Raw genomic sequence first — 19,441 nt, 5'->3', positions numbered from 1 at the left:
AATGGCGCACCTTAATCCATGATTGGTCGCCAGCATTGCTAAAATTCTATCTCAATGCGTTCCACGTGACTCTCCCAGATCAGAGTAATTTAGTAAGATGGGGTAAAGGTACCGAAAAGTCTTGCTATATCTGTGGGAAGGCAGTTGGAACTGCTAGGCATTTGTTAGTGGGATGTAGGGTACTCCTGGATAGCGGTCAATATTCGCGTCGTCACGATAGGTTTCTGGAAAGCATTCGTGAAGCGGTTAGTCTTTCGGTAGCCAGAGCGCAAAGGGAAATAACCACAAACGATCGATCAGTAGGTTTTGTGAAAGAGGGCACTATGGCTATAAAATCAAATGTCAAGCCTTACTCCATCCTTAAAACGTTTACGGATTGGACTATAATGATGGATACGTATGAAAAACAATACAAAATCCCCGAGGATAATTGTGCGTCGGCCTCCAGACCAGACATATTTATGTATTCGCGAATTTTAAAGCGCGTTGTGATGATAGAGCTTACGGTTCCTTGGGAAACCAACATCCCCAAAGACCATACCATCAAGGTCAACAAATATTACGAGCTCACTAACAAACTCACTCGAAATAGGTTCGTCGAGGATTTATACGCGGTAGAAGTGGGAAGGAGAGGTATAACGGCTAAATCTCTCTACAACCTACTAAAAGTTTTGGGCCTGTCCAGAACTCACATCAATTCATTCTTGGAATGTAATTCGAAGGCAGCTCTGGTAGGTACTTTGCAAATTTGGTTCATGGTGCCATCGGTGCAAATTTTACCTATAAGAACGAAGCCTAAGATAATTTGCTGAGATGGTCACGTTAATGATATTTTTTTACCAAATACAACCAATTATACTAGCACATCCTCTTGTTCTATTTTTTTTTTTATTTGACAGAAAACCAGACAGATAGGCTTAAGAAACTTGAAAACGTTGGCACTGTTTATATTTCCCTTACAAAAATGTGAATGTATTAAGGGAATTCGTCTAAATAAATATCAATCTCGTTAAATCTACACAACCAAGTGTACAATAATAAAGAAAAAATAATAAGAAAACATTAAAAGGAGAAAAGAATTATATAAATAAAATTCATAAGAACTTAGGAAATATTAAATATATTTGTTAAAGTAGTAAAAATAACATAGAGTGCTCCATTCCTAACAACATTGATTTAGATTCAACACAAAAAAGGCAGAATGTTATATTGTAAATTTTATACTACATATAAGTAATACACTTCATACACACCCACACACACACATACATACATATATATATATATATATATAATATATGTATGTGTGTGAGTGTGTAATTAACACAGTAACAACATCTGGACGTCAAACAAACACGCCTCTGACAAAAATGACAATACATTTTAAAATTTTGATATTTCACTCTTATAATAGCTAATAAAAATAATATACTTTTTTTTTATTAAATTCTAAATATACTTAATGATAGGTTGAATTTAGAAAATTTTCAGTCATATTTACATGGAATATGAGAATATATTATATTTACTCTTAGCTGTTTCAGCTCATAAACAAATCAGTCTTAACCGAAGCTTGCTAACGCAGTGTTTAAAAACAGCTGTCAAATTGAAAACTGATTTTATAAGAAAAAAAAAACATTAATCATTCTTAAAACCTATTTTCAATGAGAAAAGAATGTTCGAATACTTTGACATTTTCAAAATATGATGATTTGCATTAAAATAATCTTGTTGCTGTTAATATTATTTCCATTGCCTTCACTCCCTTCATCACCAGATCTCATCTCATCTTTATAAGTTATCTAAAGAATAACATAAAATCTAAGCATCTGAAATAAGGACCTCGTCCTATTAAAACTGTTTTTTATTACATTCAAAGTAACAATCTATATAAATTTATTGTGCCATTTCAAATATTTTGTTGAAGACATTGTGGCTTCGATCATTTCATAGATCAGATTTCATTACCCACACTTAAATGTATACAAAAAAATATGTTCTTAAATGTTCATAGATAAATTAAATTTCAATCTTTGGACTTAAAAAATTCAATGTTCTCATTCAAAGTTTCAAACAACCAAGAACAACAAATACTGGCATCTACGCCTCATATAAAATGATATGCCAAACGAGCAAGCACTTTCTAAATAGTAAGGTACGCTTTGTAGCTCATGGTCCCCTAGACTTGTATAACCTTAATTCCATACATAATACCCACACATGTGTAGATCCAAGCAGTATATATGATAATTAACATCGGGATATAAGGGACACGGAAGTGACATGGCTGTCCTAAAATTCACAGATCAAATCTTATAAAGTCATTCTGAATAATTAAAATTAACGAAATGCTCGATAGATACTCCAGAAGGATAAAATTTCAGAAATAATAGTCACTGACTCGCCATACCAGAAAGTGCTGAATAAAAATTCCGCTTGCAAAAATATTTTAGAACATGCTAGAAATATAAAAGCTATTTCAATGATATCTGAATCAAAGCCTGCTGCAAATTACTTGTGTCGTTTTTCATCGATGTCTCAATTGTTAAATTCTTTATAACATTTACTGCACTCGGCAGTCTCGAGATCAATTTTTTTTTTATTTTATAAATTTCTGTCTTGATTTTGGGTTCACATTAAACAATTATGGAATTCATTTAAATTAAAATAAATAATAATCCTACTTCCTAATTTTTCGGCTCCAGTTACTATGAGATGCGTCCTAACGTGCTCATAGCAAGGTCAACACCTTGAGCACAATATAAATCTAGTTTTAAATATCAGAAATATAATTTTAAAGTACATTTCTGTATATAAATAATATTTATTTTGTAATGTCTCCTTTATAAGCATGATTCTCAAGGACACTATATAAAATCGGTTACACATTGTACTCCAGCGGTACATACTAAGACAGTGCCTCATTACTCAACTACCGCATATAAAGTCAGTAACACACTACACTTCACTAAATAAAGACGGTGTCATAACATCACTATTCCATGTCATTTAGCAGCAAGTGAGTGCTCTCCACAGCCCTCAAGGTGCTTGTATAGGTCTGTTCGGTGAGGAAGGCACAGGTGGCGCTGGGGTCGCGTCAAGGTCACACGCGGACAACAGGCGCACCAACTCGTCCGGGCTAGGGCCACCGTCCGTTACAGGAGATTCTTCGCCCTCACCTGGAAATATTAAAGCAATTCATTTATTACATTAAGAGACTCACAATGGTAGTATTATTTAAAAATGAAAATCAATTTTGCTTAAAATATTATTACATCATAGATTTATTCACTGTTAAAAACTAGTCTCAAACCCACCTCCACCATTCCCGCCGGCTACGGCCTGTGTGGGTTTAGCAGCCCTATCGATGTGCGCAGTGAGGTCCCACATCTGTGCTGCCCCGGAGCGATGTCCGCACAGAAGGAGACGTCGCGGACGCAGCGCCCCTTCGCACTCGACTACCACGAAACATGACACCGCTGACCCGTCCACCGAACGTATCGTGCATACTCTGAAAAGGGTTTTGATTTTACATTATTAATCCGGATAAGATTACTATTTGATACAGTGAAAAAATTACCACAAATTATGTTGTACTTTATTGGAAATAACAAGTGATAATATCTGTTAAGTATGAAAAGGTGCAAAAAACAAGAATTAAGAGCAAAAAAATAATTGTCACGTTATAATGCTTACCGTTTACCATTAGATGCCAATCTAACGTAAAGCGTGTCTGTATCAGGTACGACCTTTTGTATGAATATTTGCTCCTCGTCCTGTTCGCCGTACGGTCCACAGTCGTTGTGCGGCTGAGCTGTAGGCGCTTCTAGAGCTAGGACCTTGAAGGCTGCTTTCGGTGTCGTGCCAGGCTGTGTAGATATCATGCCTCTAAAACGTGTCACGCGCCAGGATCTGACGTGATTGTACTCGCTGCATACGGATATCAAGTAGTTCTCCGACAGTGAAACCTGAACATAACATCATATTGCTAATTCTTCTGCTTTGGATAAATGTCACAAAGGTTTTTTTTATAAAGTTATTCTGGACCGTGGTTTTGGAGACTCAGCAAGAAATAGGTCAAGAATCGATGTATCTTACTAAACGACGTTTAAAATAAAAATATGATAGAACAAATCATTTGTTTTTTGTCAATTAAACTCCTTGAAAATGTATGAAGATGTTGAATTTTTGAACTCCAATAAAACCAACGACAATGACCCTACAGATTTGGTGTCATCATAATAAAGACTCAGGGGGATAAGTTCTAACGGAATACAGTATATTTTTTATAGGCCGGGACTTGCATATTTGGACCAAAACAGATGATGTCATTAATCTCTCTACAGTTGTATGGAATTTTCCATTCTTAATTGTCAAGAATGTAATTGTTTTTAGTATATAGTATAACTAGACACAAACCGACCTTAGTGACGGGGCTCTGATGGACAGTGAACGTCTGGAACAGCTGTGGTCCATGACCCACGGTCTCCGGATGCTGCACTATCACCCTAACCGACCCATATCTTGTGCCGTAGGCTATTTCTATCCAGTTTCCACATAAATCTAAAAAAAAATATATGGCGCGATGAAAAATATCTGTATAGCACCTAGTATTTATATGTTTAACACTAGTTTTTGCTTGCGACTTTGTTTGTTTGGACTTCAGTGTTGGGTTCAGAGAGACATAATTCTCAAACAAACTATGTTGTGTTCTTTTGGGAACTGCATATAATTTATGTATGAGATATAGTCTATTACCATGTATAAACATACTTACTTGTTTTCGGTGTTAAGTAAACAGATATTGCGGTGATGGGCTCCTGATTTGGATCCTTATAAAGCTGAGTAACCAGAAGATCGTTGTCTTTCATTCTGAGCGGGAATTTTTGCATGTCTAGAATGAAAATGTTTCTATTAGCCCTTCGATGCAAATAATATGGGGTAGCATTTTTACAATGTCCTCCGACTGTCAGATTTATCTAAAGAAACTTTTTTTAATTTCAATTATCATAATTTATTGTATGTCAGCTTAATGATAGGAACTCATAATTTTTTTTAATTAAAAAAGGGCAACACAACTTTTCTCAAAATAGCTGAACACTGAACTTGTAGATAGCAATCCAGATTTCTGCTGGTATATACAAAATTTCATTCTTAGCAATTTATTTGATCTATTGGATAAAATACAGTTATAAATATCAGTAAGTTAACCTGACAAGCGAAAATTTCTAACCTATGTAATTTATGGCACCAGTGGCTGTTCCCAATAACAGGAAGGAACCGGCAGTATCATGAGTGGTGAGGTGTGCTACGTCTTGAGTCTGCCAGTGTTGAGTACTAGTGTGCCATACACCTGCCTTACTCCGACTGCCCGGCCCGCTTAAAGCCACTAGTTGTGGACCCACAAACAGTAAATGTTCCACTCGTACCCCAAGATTGAAGGTGCCTAAAACAATTAATAATGTCTATATAATTTCGTCGTTTGGGCAGAAACTCAGTCTTGTCCTTTGACAATAAGCTCTTGATTTATAACTCAGTCCTGAGACCCATCTGGACCTACGGTATCCCACTCTGGGGTTCCGCAAACAAGACCAATATATTGTGCCTACAACGAGTACAAAATAACATTCTACGAACCATCGCAAATGCTCCGTGGTTCTCCAGAAATGACGATATACACAAACATCTCAACGTTCCAACAGTTCAATCAGAGATAGACAAATTACAATAAAAAGTATGCGGAACGACTTGCTCTTCATCCCAATGTCCTGGCAACTCAACTCTTATATACTTCAGCCATGGTCAAAAGACTAAAGAGGAAGGATGTCTTCTGAAGAGACAGATGAGGCGATGGCCTCGTCGTCTTGCAACCAAGATTCCGCACAACGCATTTGCTTAAAGTCTTGCCACTGATTGCCGATCTTAACCAAAAAAAAAAAATAATAATAATTTTGTCGTGGCGGCCTGGAGGTTAAAGGCCCGCCTCTCATACGTGGGGGCGCGGATATGAAACCTGGCAAGTACCAATGTGATCTTTTCCGAGTAAAATGTATTTTCTAATAGTATTTAGACAGAACTGACAGATGGTGAAGGAAAACATCGTGAGGAAACCCGGACTTATGATTTCAAATTATAAGTTTGAAATCACCAATCAGCCTTGAGCAAGCGTGGTGCTAAATGCTCTAACCTTCTCCATGTGATAAAAGGCTCAGCAGTGTGCTCCGATAGGCTGACGATGATGATGAATTTCAAATTTATAATCAAGATTGATTTTAAGACATGACTTGGTAAGGCTGTATTTCTTTTTTCGGATAGAAATTTATTAACAATGACATAGTTTTCTACCTATCTACTATTTCTACCTATATAAAGTAGTGTTTTTACCTATCAAATTTCGCCTCAATGGTTCAGTATGGGTGGAAAAAGCCCACAATCTGACAAGTGGTCCACTAGCGATACCCAGCATCACATCAGTTCCTGTGGAGTTGGTACCGCTAGAGGTGGCGCCACCTGTCTTAGCATTGAGGGCAATTCGTTCTATTGCAGAGTCTTGAACCGGAGATTGGAAGACTATGTACCAACCGCAGGAATCTGTCAATCTAAAAAAATATATAGATTTTTATAAATATATTGATAAATTATTAATATCTACGACAAATTATGCATGTGTATACAAAATTAGACAATAATAAAAATGTAAGAAGAGAAAACTTAAACATTTATTGAAATATGTATAAAAATATAATTTCAAACTAATATCACTTCCTTATAAATAAAGGCAAAAATTTTATATAAGGTAATAGTAAAAATTCACCTGTAGCCAGTAACAAAATGTGTGTAGGCAACAGCGATCCAGTTGTGATGCGCTTTTATAATTTGCACTTTCATATTATCCTGCCAGGTGTTGACTGCAACAATGAAGGTTATATCACATTAAGGACATTATATTTATAGTACTTTCTACAGAACAGCTGATTTTCTTTAGAATATTATTTACATAATTTTCGTAGCTCTTAAACTTCAAAATAAATTTATTGTAATTCGATTTGCTAGCATTAACAAAAGAAATACGAAATAACTCATGAAATTGTTAAAAAATTATCTATTGTCTTATTTTGTACATATAAAATAATCAACGAGACATTCTATACACTTGTACATTTTAAAACAAAAATGATAATGAAGCTTTTCACACATTTAAATAATTTGTGGCGGATAAAAATGTATGGTATTGAAATACAAGAGGTTTGGGCATAGCACAAGTTTTAAATTGCAATGTGTATTGAAAATTTTATTTGTAAATTTATTTGCTTAATCTTCATAATAGAGCTAGCTGTATTTGCCCCTGCTCTCTACCTATTACCTAGCCACCTACCTATACTTCTCTGATATTATACTTATCTACATAATTTTTTTTTTATGTTTGTAAACATATCTATGAAATATAAAATGTGTAGCTACCTTCAGGTGGACGGAGTCCCTTGTGACTATCAGTATTGCCTAGAGAAGCCGCTCTTGAATGACCTCTGCCACATCGACTGAAAGAAAAAGGTTACCACAGTCCAATAAAAATTTGTAAATGCTTTTATGATAAAATCACTAAACAAACAACTAAATGTGCCAACCTTAATTGGTCCTGTGACGGAATCCTTCCTACCGCTCGTAAATCTAATGAGGAGTTACGTGAATGTGTTCTGTTAGCTGTTACTTCTGTGTTAGATGCAGTAGAATTCTTTCTAGATACTGTTCCACATCTTGAAGTACTGCCATTTGGTAAGGGTCCATTTACTAAAAATATAAAAGAAAAAATTACACACAAAGGACATATAGATTATAAAAGAAAAATATATGACACAATGTGACCTTAAGCCTGATTATGAAAGGACTGAATTGAAAATATAATCAAGATTAACAAATCATAAAGTAAACAAATTAAATCAATACATAATTTTAGTAGATTAAGAAAAATTAAACAATAATATATACTTGCATTTCCATACTAACAATATATTTTTACTATACAGGATTAAAAAATGAAATTCCTTATTATTTGTCAACAAAGTTCTATCATTCCAAGGAGAAAGGGGTATATAAGTTTAACCTAGTAAATAATCCAAATTATTAGGAGGTTTTTAAATAGTTAGGTCACATATATATATTTTAAGTATTACAGATATCTCAAAAAATATAGTACTTACATGGTGGTGGTAGATATCCATGGAAGAGTACATCTCCACAGGACGAATGGTTCATCTCATCACACAATGCTAGTCTCCTGCTTAGAGGAGTGATACCAAAGTAATCACATTCATGCCTCAATGCCCTAATGTTTACGTTATTTAGATCTATATCTCTTGTGCGTAAAAAGTTGAGAATGAGACCGAACAGATTAGGATCTCTGTCTATAAATATAGCTCCAGTTTCATCCCGCACCGTGGGTATGCGACCGCTGAGTAGAGCCGTAAAAAATGTATCTGGTACCCATGTTAGAGTATGCCATGAAGTTGAAAATCTTAAATAATATAGAAAAAAGGAAATTCCGTCTTAGAAAGTTTTATCTAAAGTAAAATCGAAGACACAGAGTAAATTAACTTAAAATTTACACTACCTTGTACCACCGATGTTTAAGTTGACGATTTCCTGATAATTAGACATTTATATTGCTATCAACGTTGTTAAAATTAAGACAGTAAAAAGTAAACGATAAACATGTAATTTATTTATATTTCACTTTCCAAAATAATCCATCACAATGACATTTGTCAGTTTATACCTGACAGTTTCAATAAATGTTAAACAGTTATTATAGGACATTGGCAGAATAGGTCGTGTACATTTCTTACGATAAATTACCCAAAATGAAAATTTAATCTGTGTTATTAGTTACAATGCAATCTATTTCGGTTACCTTATTGGTTACTCATTTGGTATAATTTTCTAAATATGTGTATTAAAAAAATAAATAAGAAAATATTTTAATTGCTTTATGAGAAAAAGGTATGTTGAAAATCATTAAAAGTAACTCATAACACACTGCTAACCATTGTTTAAAATTATGTTTTGACATCCTAAGAGATAAAAATATTGATATTTTTGATCTGTATGCAACAATCATATATATTTTTTTTTGTTTCTGGTAACTAACTTTAAAGAGAGACGTGTCCGTCAGGTAAAAGTCAATCAATTTCAATAGATATTCGTATTCATGTTGAATTGATGTATGATAAATTAATTATTGAATAAGTTTATAGGTATTATTGCATACCAAGATGCCGGCAGCGGCAACGGAGAATAAGGCCAATGTTCCTAAGAAAGGGATATTTAACAACACCACGGGCTTTAGCACTCTTATTACTGTTACAGTTTTGTCATTAGCTTGGTTGGCCGGTTTTGCTTCCCGGCTTTTTGCTGTTATTCGTTTTGAAAGTATTATTCATGAATTTGACCCATGGTAAGTCAAATACAAGCTTATAATGACACTTTGACAAAAACTATTCAAGACCATTTCATGTACCAATTAACTATTACAGGTTCAACTACAGGTCTACCGCGTATATGGTACAGCATGGGTTTTATAATTTTTTGAATTGGTTTGATGAACGTGCCTGGTACCCTTTAGGTCGCATTGTGGGGGGTACGGTGTATCCTGGCCTTATGATCACTTCAGGAACAATACATTGGATCCTGCATACATTAAACATACCCATCCATATAAGAGATATCTGTGTTTTCCTTGCACCAGTTTTCAGGTGAGAATAAATAAAATTGTAAATTTTTTATATTGTTAATTGATATTGGTAATTAAATATTACTTTAAAAATTTACAGTGGCCTTACAGCAATAGCCACCTACCTATTAACCTCAGAACTTTGGTCTAGAGGTGCTGGATTGTTTGCTGCATGTTTCATAGCAATTATACCGGGCTACAGTAGTAGATCTGTGGCTGGTAGTTACGACAATGAGGGCATAGCCATATTTGCATTACAATTCACATATTATTTGTGGTTGAAGAGCATTAAAAGTGGGTCAATATTTTGGTCGATTTGTACAGCATTGTCTTACTTTTACATGGTAAGTTGCTTTGTAAATAATGTAAAAATAAATAATTTTTCATTGAAACAATTTTTGTTGAATAAAACAATTATAGAATTGTGAAGAACATATGATTTGTTTGTTTGGTTCTTGGTGGGTATGGAATTTGCATGTTTGGATACTTAACATATTGTTTAGGTGTAGTTAAATATTTGAAATAATATTTATCTTATGAAATAAACAACAATCCTTTATATTTTTACTAGTAAATATAAGAAAGTCAAAATATTTTGCTCTTTATTTCAGTTTCGATCTGTTCAAAAAAGAATTTTTTTATGCATATTGTTTTTTTTTCGTTTCATATTCTTAGCTCTACTAGCGGCTCTAACTGGTGTGATCAAAATAAAGTTACATCAGAATATTGCTGAAGCTATTTATTATATAGGTTAGATACATAGTAAAAGTGTATATAACACACATCTTATCAACTCTTGCCTTTTTTTGGTCTCTCCGATCAGTCGTGTGTCCTCCAAGTATTTTGTATTACAGGCAGTTGGTGTACAGGTAATAAATTCTTACTATTTTTAGGTGTCAGCATGGGGAGGTTATGTGTTCATCATCAATTTAATTCCACTTCATGTGTTCGTGTTGCTCATAATGGGCAGATTCTCACAAAGGCTGTTTGTAAGCTACTCTGTGTTCTATATCGTGGGACTGCTCTTGTCCATGCAGATACCGTTTGTAGGTTTTCAGCCTATCCGCACAAGTGAACATATGGCGGCATCAGGTGAGAGACGGTTTTTGAACAAGTATTTATGTTTTTTTTTATCGTCATTTGTTTCATAGATACCTTTGAAGGACATTTTTTAAAGAAATGTTTCCCGAAATTTGTTACATACTAATACAAAATATAACAATGATGTATTGTTTAAAACTATATTATATTGATATATATATATAAAAGCTAATATATTATGATTCAACATTTTTATCTATAAAACCTTTTCCTAGGGGTATTCGCCTTACTTATGGCAATTGGTGCTTTGAAGTATTTACACAGTCTGAATCCTAAAGGACAATGGAAGCAGCTGTTGATTCTTGGTGGTCTGATAGCTGCAGTAACAGTGTTCTTGGCCGTAGTTCTTCTCACATATATGGGAATTATTGCTCCCTGGAGTGGCAGGTGGGAAGATGTGACTGTTTTTAATTTGTATTACATTTTTATTGTAATCAATGTCTAAGTTAGCTGATATACATGAAAGGTAATAACTGCATTTTGTTCTGATAATTGACAATATAGAAGGCTCGATTGCATCCTGTTTTGACTATCAAAAATCTCTTTTCGTAGTTTTTTTTTTCAGTAGCCATTATGTAGTTGGAAAACAAAATAGTTTTGTAAAAAACCATGTGCTTATTTATATATGTATGTCATTATTATATTACTTAATGTTAATTTCAATATGTCATAATGATAAACTTATTAGAATTGCAAATCACATGTGTTATGAGCCGACTCCAGAGTAACGGATGCGTTGTAATATGAATAATTCTATAGATATTGTAACATTTATTTGTTATGATCTTACAATGTGTTAGAGAGTTCATCTATTAATTATTGAGAAAATTTTAAGTAAATAAACTAATTAGGTGCAGAAAACTAATAAGGTTTAACTAATTAGATGTCTAAATATTTAAAAAGATTATATATATATAATGTTTATGTAATTATAATTCCAATACTACTTACTATATAAAAAATAGTTATTTTATAAGAATTTTAAAGAAAATGTTTCAAAGTATCATATATATGAAAGAAAATAATAATATTGCAGGTTCTACTCCTTATGGGATACAGGATATGCTAAGATTCATATCCCTATAATAGCATCGGTATCGGAGCATCAACCAACCACATGGTCATCTTTCTTCTTTGACCTCCACGTTCTGGTGTGCACCTTCCCTGTAGGATTGTGGTACTGCATCAAGAATGTCAATGATGAAAGAGTATTTGGTGAGCGTTTTAAATATATTATGTTAAGCTTTTAATGGTAAAATATTATTGTGGTGTTTATTTTTAATTCAATTTATATTTTTAGCCTAAAAACAGTTTATTTGTTAACTTTACATTCACTCTATCAATGATATCTATTAATAAAATTTAATTTATTCATAAAACAATCTGAAACATTTGCTTGATTGTTCATTTTAGGAATTAGAAACCAGTTGAATTCTTATTCATCTAAAACTATATATTTTTTTGTTTTTCTATCAATCAAAAAATCAATCAATCAATCAGTCAATCATGATGCAATTGTAATTATATTAATTGTGTTATATATCCAGTGGCGCTGTATGCTCTATCAGCGGTTTACTTCGCTGGTGTAATGGTTCGGTTGATGTTAACGCTGACGCCGGTGGTGTGTGTGTTGGCTGGGATCGCCTTCTCCATACTACTGGACTTGGTGCTTAGAGAGGACGAAACACCAGCACCAGCCCAAGACAGTGATGATAAGAACTTGTATGATAAGGTGATAACAATATTTACACCCTGTATATGGATAGATGTAATAAGTTGGATATAGATGATTTTCAGTTAAGTGCTTGGTTATGTACTTAGGTGATAGACTCTTTTTATTCAACCTGTATAATATGGATGTATAAGGAAATTGTGATACATATTGTAGTTAATCCTCTTTTTTAATATTACTAATATAATTATTGTATGTATGTATTGTGTATAAATATAGGATGCTCTATAAATATTATAGAATAATCTGTGGATTTCTATAGAGTAGATATTGGGTTCCCTTTACTGTATAGAGCAATATTATGACAATATAATATTAAAAAAAAATAATTATTCAGTTTTTATAACTATTTAACTATTAATTTATATATGTCACTGATTGCCAGTTTGTTGTGTAGTAATATTTAGAGTAAATATCATTTCAGGCTGGTAAATTAAAGAAGCGTACCCCGGAGCCGGTCGCAGAGACTGGTTTAGGTATGAACATACGTTCTGGTACCCTCATAGCATTCATGATACTTTTGATGCTGTTCTCCGTTCACTGCACCTGGGCCACCTCCAACGCATACTCCAGCCCTAGCATAGTGCTGGCCAGCTATGGTAATGATGGGTAAGGATTTTATTGATAAATTTAACATTACATTACACCATTTTGATTATTATTAAAATATATTAACAGCTTATAGAACATCAATTTGCTGCAATAATTTCTCACATAATATTCAAGCCTCAAGGTTTTATTCACATATATATCTGATGTATTCATCTTTCTAAATTTTCTAGCTGACAATCAAACTCATTCACCGTTTCGAAACCTATTTTAAGCTCATAATATATAAATTAATGATTTTTCCCATATAAACCTGTCTTTCTTTGTAGATCACGTAAAATCTTAGATGACTTCCGAGAAGCTTATGGTTGGCTATCACAGAATACAGCTGAAGATGCCCGGGTGATGTCCTGGTGGGACTACGGTTACCAGGTCACTAATATTATATATATCATAATGTATGTGTGTTTGTTATTCCATGCAATATCTTAAACACAATTTTTATCTAATGGTATGTAAAATTACATTGGAATATACAAGAACAATTATTTAGACCTTTATCATGGATGTTAAAAAGAATCTACTTAAGACTTTTCTTAGAATACTTCTAGAATACAAACACTTTTTCTGATCTGAAACACTAGCTTTACAAGTATAGTCACTAAGCATGTCATGACTGGTAATATACCTAACTCCTATACATAAAATGCTTTATTGATTCATAAAAAATTATAATCAAACTGAATTATTGTATACATTATACATATTACATATAATATTATTTTCTGTCAAACAGATAGCTGGTATGGGCAACAGGACTACCTTAGTGGACAATAATACATGGAATAATTCTCACATAGCGTTGGTCGGGAAAGCCATGGCAAGTAATGAGACAGCTGCTTATGATATCATGACGATGTTGGATGTGGACTATGTGCTGGTGATATTTGGTGGTGCCATCGGTTACTCTGGTGATGATATCAATAAATTCATCTGGATGGTCAGAATAGCTGAGGGCGAACATCCTAAGGATATACATGTGAGTGATTTCATGTTTAATATTTTTAGTACACTTGTAAAAAAAATATATGATATTATATATATATATATGTATATATATTATTTCAATGTACTAATTTTGATATTTTTTTTTTAAATTAAACCTATATATTAGGATTACTATGGGTTATTTTATTATTTTTAAAACTGCACATTCCCGACTTTTCAGTAGTTTTCAGCAACCGTGATCACAGGCAGACGAGATGTGAAGTCTGAGATCTCATTATATTTTTAAATATATTTTCAAAAATAAATAGGTTTTACAAATTAAATTTTTAAGTACATACTATTTGGAATTAATTTAATATTATATCTTTTATATATATTTTTTGTCTCCTTCCAGGAAGCGGATTACTTCACAGAGAGAGGAGAGTACAGAATAGACTCAGAGGCATCAAAAACTATGTTAAATTCACTTATGTACAAATTATCATATTATCGGTAAGTACGACTTTATAATTACATAATTAAATAGTTGTGTATCCCAGTCTTAACAAACAAGGATTATGTTTTTATTACGGCACATCTGCACATTAATATTTACTATTGTGCACAATATTTGTGCACACTATTCTTGGAAACTCTAATAGTTAGAGAGACTAACATGAACTTTGTTCCGATGTATTGAAAATAACAATAAAAAATTATATACTAATCTTTGGTAATAATAATTATTATGTATTGTTCAGTTACGATAGTGGTGGAAGTCCCCCGGGCTTCGATCGCACTCGCGGCGCCCTGCCCGGTCTGCGTGGGTTCAAACTGACGTACCTCGAGGAAGCTTACACCACTGAGCATTGGCTCGTCAGAATATATAGGTACCACAGTCCACATAACGTATAATTAAAAACTATTTAACTTTCTAAAATGCCAAAAAGCATATATATGGATCATTATTTGTCAGAGCTTCGTCCAGAAATGAATTCCAACATAGTCCATTGTATAAGCAATGTTATCAATCATTTATATCTTAACTTTCAAATTTCATTAAGTTCTGATTTTATATATTATTATAAAAGTGCTAAATATAATGCATATTTTTGAAATTTTTTGAAAACACAATACTTCTGTTTTGAAAAGGACACATGCATGTAGTGTAATAAATGTATTATTAATGCTTATAAGTAAAATTACCTATAATTTATATTTTATTTACAGAGTTAAGAAACCAGACGAATTCAACCGACCACGACTACCTCTGGCCAAGAGGACAATACAGACCTCAAATGTCATGTCTAAGAAAGTAAGTGAAATTTAATACATGATTTTAATTTATTATATATTTTTGTTTGTATAAAGCTTAATTCTGATTGCAGCTGGCTTTTGATATAGGACACATGGTATAGTACACTGAATAAGTTACACTTTTGTTTGTTTTTATACCCTTCATATTATTTTGTGTATATATTTTCACGTTATTTTGTTTTCTTTGAACTTATTTATTTGTTTTTCATCACTAGACGTCAAAGAGAAGAAAAGGTGCGTTAAAGAACAAGCCAATATTAGTGAAGGGCAAGAAAGTGACCAAGTTGGATTGACGCAAAAAATAAGACTAATCTCGTTCCAGGGTTGCCATGCCATGCCATGCGTCCGCCATTTTAAGTTTAACCACAGGCAAATGTTGATGTAGCAAAAAGTTAGTCTTATCTGTAATATTAAATATTTTATGTTATTTTCTTTGAAACCACATATTTACCATTGTCACTGTTCAAAAATTGTCCTTTAAATGTATATTTGGGTTTCCTGAATTAATAAAAACACAAAATAAATCTATTTTCTTTAATTTAGTGAGTGTCTGTAGATTTGAGGAAGTCAATTGTACAATTAAAAATCTAGTGGAAAATACATGTATTTGTAATATTGTCAAGTTAAATGAAGTTTTTATTTATTATAAAGGTTTCTTTCTTGTGCTTATTGTTTATAATTTAATTTAAACAGTACGTTATATCACAAACTTATTGTTGCGGTGAAGTAGATCATACAAACACATTAAGGAAACATTGTTTGATTTGATTTCTATATATATGATGGTGACGAAACAATAAAACAAGTAAACCCGCAGAAAAATACAGGTTATTTTATGTTAGTTTAAAATAAGACAACGATATGATTCTACTAAAATTATTTATAATTGAAATATTGTAATTTGGATGCATTGCATGGCAACACTGTTGAACAAGTTGCTACGACTGACACCAATTCATATTGTATTAATTCATTTAATAAATACATAAATTTTGTTAGAATAAATTTTTTTAAATTATTTCTCCGCACCCAATTACATGGACGGTGGTAGCAAATGAAAACTTAATTTTTATACAATAGTTCAATATCATTTAATATTTCTCTTGTGTTTTGTGTTACTTAATGTATGTCCATGTGATAGTGTTTTAATTATATGAGAGTGTAACAAGTTTATACTTTCTACGTCCAATTGTATAAACAAATAAATCCTAATGTGGTTTTTTTAAAGGGAATATAATGTGTGTGTATTTAAATAGTCAGTGATTTTTTTGGGCAATAAATTTATTATAAGAAACGTCGAAATGCTTACAAACTTTTTTCTGGCGATTACTAGTTTTTCTTTTTTTTTTAATTACACTTCTATACTGTTAAGTATCAAATGATGCAATGATTAAATATTTTTGAGACTAATGTTAAACTTATTGTAATTGTGAACACCAAAGTTAAGGTGCTGGTCTGGATGTCAGTTAAATAATTAAAGCTGTTTTTTTTAAATATCCATCGGAAAAATTGTCGTTTTTTAAATTTAAATTTTTGAATTTCGAATAGAATTATAGTAGAGCTGAAAAATGAGTTTGTATATATTATTGTTGGCCAGCGTTTGTAGTTAGGAGTATTTCTTGACGTGGGTTCGTGATTTTGTCAGCATTTTTTTGGTATCTCCGTCGTCATGTGAACTAAGATGTTATGTGTTTTAATTTTATTGTTGCACAGCACTATTTGTTTTATTCTTGGTATTTTCTAATAGAGTTTTATCAATATGTATTAAGATTTCATTTTAGTTTATAATGTTCTTAATAAAGAGGTGAAAATATTATATTGATTTATTATTTCCTTTTGTTACTTCTTAGTAAAATAATTCTCGCTCTTAAAAAGTGATCTTTGTTGAAGTTCTTCAACTGTTTTTTTTTAATATTTAAAAAAGTAACTTTTTTCACACTTACAACATTACAATTAATCAAAAGCCAACTGATATTGTAAACATCTACTCGATACAGTGATATTAAAAATTACTTTTCTTTGAAAAAGAAGGATATAAAAAGCGATACTATAGGCCTTGCCACGCACTTGGCACTAATAATGACTTACCTTTCGCTTGGTTAGGCTTCTAACTCCTAAGACTATAAGTTTGCATAATTATCTAAAAATACGCCTGTTGTCCATACTAATGTCCCATGATATATAATATGCGTATAATATGTCAAACAATTTTCAAATGAATACTTCATTTTATAAAGATTATATTTATGCACTTAGTCCTATTTATCACACTATCATGAATATTAGAGTAAATTCTTTTGGGGAAATAAAATAATATTTGAAATGCATCAATGCATACATCAAAACTCTGAAATAATGTTCAAATTAACTGTATCGGTATTAATATAATTTAAATTAAGAACTTGTAAGTTTGAAGGTTATTTTTGAAGCTCTTAATAAAATTGTACACATCGGCGCAAGCAGCTTCAATGACGGATGCAACATGAAAATAACTCAAGGCTGGCAACAATTACTATAACAACTTATTGGTCGTCGTTATTATTGTTAAAAGTAAAACGAAATCAAAGAGAATAGAACAATGTTTGAATTCTGGTATAAATATGACGTCTGGACGCACGACAGCGGACTGCAGAGTTCAGCGAGTGCGGATCATAAAGAATGTGATTATGAAGGACCTTCGAGAAATACAAGAACATTTAGAAGAATTGAAGTTTCATTTTAAAATATATGGAACGTACTGAAACAAGTGACATTAGTGTCGTCAGCGAGGCTGGCGTCCTGTCTTTAAAAACAATGAATTTTATAATAAGATCCGATATACATTATAGTGTCGAGCCGTCAAAACATTTGATGTCAAAACTACTTACAACGTATGACAAACAAAGCGGACGGCCATTAAATGCTATGTGAAATGTGAATGTTGTTGTTGGAAGACATCTGAAAATTAAGATGAATGGTATACTTCGGCCTTGCTTATGTATTAGAAATTTTTCCACGGGACTTTTTATAGTTGCCATTTTTTTAAATTTTAGGTAAGATAACTCTTCTGCATAAAGACATAATGCAAAACATCACCGTCTTAGAAGAAAAAAATTCCAGGTAACGTGCACGACATTTTATCGTATGTAAAAGTGTGCTGGTGAAATCTTAATGATATCACTGTTTAGTACCTACCTATAAATGCTTTTCCCCGCTTTTAAAATCATCGACGGATCGAATAGTTCAGTGTCGAGCAGAGTAAGGGAATGTAAAGGGAATACCCTTAAACCCTCAATAGAGGGGCTACGGATCAGGGATGAGAAAAATATTTCATAAGGTCGATCTCGTGTTTAAGTTGAGAGATACTTTTTTGTTTGCAATTAATAGGTACAGCATTATAATTTTTTACAACGCAAAAAGACACAATTATTTCTGAATGGGTACATATTTGACACGTATCTTAAGTATTGGTATGTGATGAGAACTTCTTTTTCACTTAGGACTTGATGACTTCCGGATATTACACCTATAGGAAAACAGACAATCTATACAGTATAATTTTGGAGTCGAAATTTTGTTCTTTCTACTTGAATGTTTCTTTCTTTTGAAATGTTTTTCAAATTTGCACGATCTGATATTTAAAATTTGGGTAGTGATAATAAGAAAAATAAAAACGTAAAATACTTAGTGCAACGTCTAAGAATTTCCTTTACTTAATGACTCAAGTAATATGAGACATCGTTATAACGATATGCAAATATTTTAATTAGATATTATAACACATTGATGAAAAAATCAAGAATTTTTTATAGTTAAAATTCATTCTAATCTAGTATTCATTGACATTCATTATGATTAGTAAGTTTGCACACTACGTAAGGCGCGACAGTTTTTTTACTAATAAACCTTCCCTAATATTATTAACGTAGGTATTGAATAAGATACGAGAAACGTTCCGTATCTTATGTGACAATGCGAACTTTGACTAAGCATTTTAATCATCGATATATGGGTTTATAAAGTCGTTTGAAACTCACACAAAGATACAC

General features: G+C 32.4%; 2 protein-coding genes across 3 annotated transcripts; one reads left to right on the top strand and one right to left on the bottom strand.

Annotated features, from left to right (window-relative positions):
- Positions 1 to 1,101: 1,101 nt before the first annotated feature.
- Positions 1,102 to 8,773, bottom strand: LOC116773241 (BTB/POZ domain-containing protein KCTD3). The gene is made up of 12 exons (XM_061528462.1): positions 8,609 to 8,773; positions 8,199 to 8,512; positions 7,626 to 7,788; positions 7,462 to 7,538; positions 6,815 to 6,908; positions 6,385 to 6,599; positions 5,234 to 5,446; positions 4,778 to 4,894; positions 4,424 to 4,563; positions 3,697 to 3,968; positions 3,318 to 3,511; positions 1,102 to 3,179 (listed from the first exon to the last, which is right to left on the bottom strand). Exons 1-12 carry the CDS (start codon positions 8,653 to 8,655, stop codon positions 3,040 to 3,042), a joined length of 1,986 nt encoding a protein of 661 aa, XP_061384446.1. The 5' UTR covers positions 8,656 to 8,773; the 3' UTR covers positions 1,102 to 3,039.
- Positions 8,774 to 9,127: 354 nt separating this feature from the next.
- Positions 9,128 to 17,229, top strand: LOC116772845 (dolichyl-diphosphooligosaccharide--protein glycosyltransferase subunit STT3B). 2 transcript variants are annotated; one of them, XM_032665126.2, is made up of 16 exons: positions 9,128 to 9,169; positions 9,252 to 9,451; positions 9,531 to 9,749; positions 9,828 to 10,071; positions 10,621 to 10,819; positions 11,044 to 11,215; positions 11,865 to 12,043; positions 12,376 to 12,560; positions 12,985 to 13,169; positions 13,439 to 13,541; positions 13,906 to 14,148; positions 14,512 to 14,609; positions 14,858 to 14,986; positions 15,327 to 15,411; positions 15,485 to 15,508; positions 15,629 to 17,229. In XM_032665126.2, the coding sequence occupies exons 2-16, from the start codon at positions 9,270 to 9,272 to the stop codon at positions 15,704 to 15,706; spliced, it is 2,325 nt and encodes a 774-aa protein (XP_032521017.2). In that variant the 5' UTR covers positions 9,128 to 9,169; positions 9,252 to 9,269; the 3' UTR covers positions 15,707 to 17,229. The 2 variants fall into 2 exon arrangements, with proteins under 2 accessions (XP_032521017.2, XP_032521018.2); XM_032665127.2 differs by lacking the exons at positions 9,128 to 9,169; positions 15,485 to 15,508 and having other exon boundaries at positions 9,176 to 9,451.
- Positions 17,230 to 19,441: the final 2,212 nt, after the last annotated feature.

The sequence above is a fragment of the Danaus plexippus genome, assembly GCF_018135715.1.
Source record: "Danaus plexippus chromosome 18 unlocalized genomic scaffold, MEX_DaPlex mxdp_20, whole genome shotgun sequence".
Lineage (NCBI taxonomy): Eukaryota > Metazoa > Arthropoda > Insecta > Lepidoptera > Nymphalidae > Danaus > Danaus plexippus.
This window is presented reverse-complemented; position numbering and strand designations above follow the sequence as displayed.

Bases quoted from the DNA above. Each gene is read 5' to 3' on its own strand.
- LOC116773241 (XM_061528462.1), bottom strand. From the start codon at position 8,655: ATGTCTAATTATCAGGAAATCGTCAACTTAAACATCGGTGGTACAAG. The intron at 4,895-5,233 runs GTTAGAAATTTT...TTTTCATTCTAG, and splicing joins TGGTGCCATAAATTACATAG to ACATGCAAAAATTCCCGCTC. The intron at 3,512-3,696 runs GTAAGCATTATA...AACCCTTTTCAG, and splicing joins TTGGCATCTAATGGTAAACG to AGTATGCACGATACGTTCGG.
- LOC116772845 (XM_032665126.2), top strand. From the start codon at position 9,270: ATGCCGGCAGCGGCAACGGAGAATAAGGCCAATGTTCCTAAGAAAGGG. The intron at 12,044-12,375 runs GTGAGCGTTTTA...TTATATATCCAG, and splicing joins CAATGATGAAAGAGTATTTG to TGGCGCTGTATGCTCTATCA. The intron at 15,412-15,484 runs GTAAGTGAAATT...TTCTGATTGCAG, and splicing joins CAAATGTCATGTCTAAGAAA to CTGGCTTTTGATATAGGACA.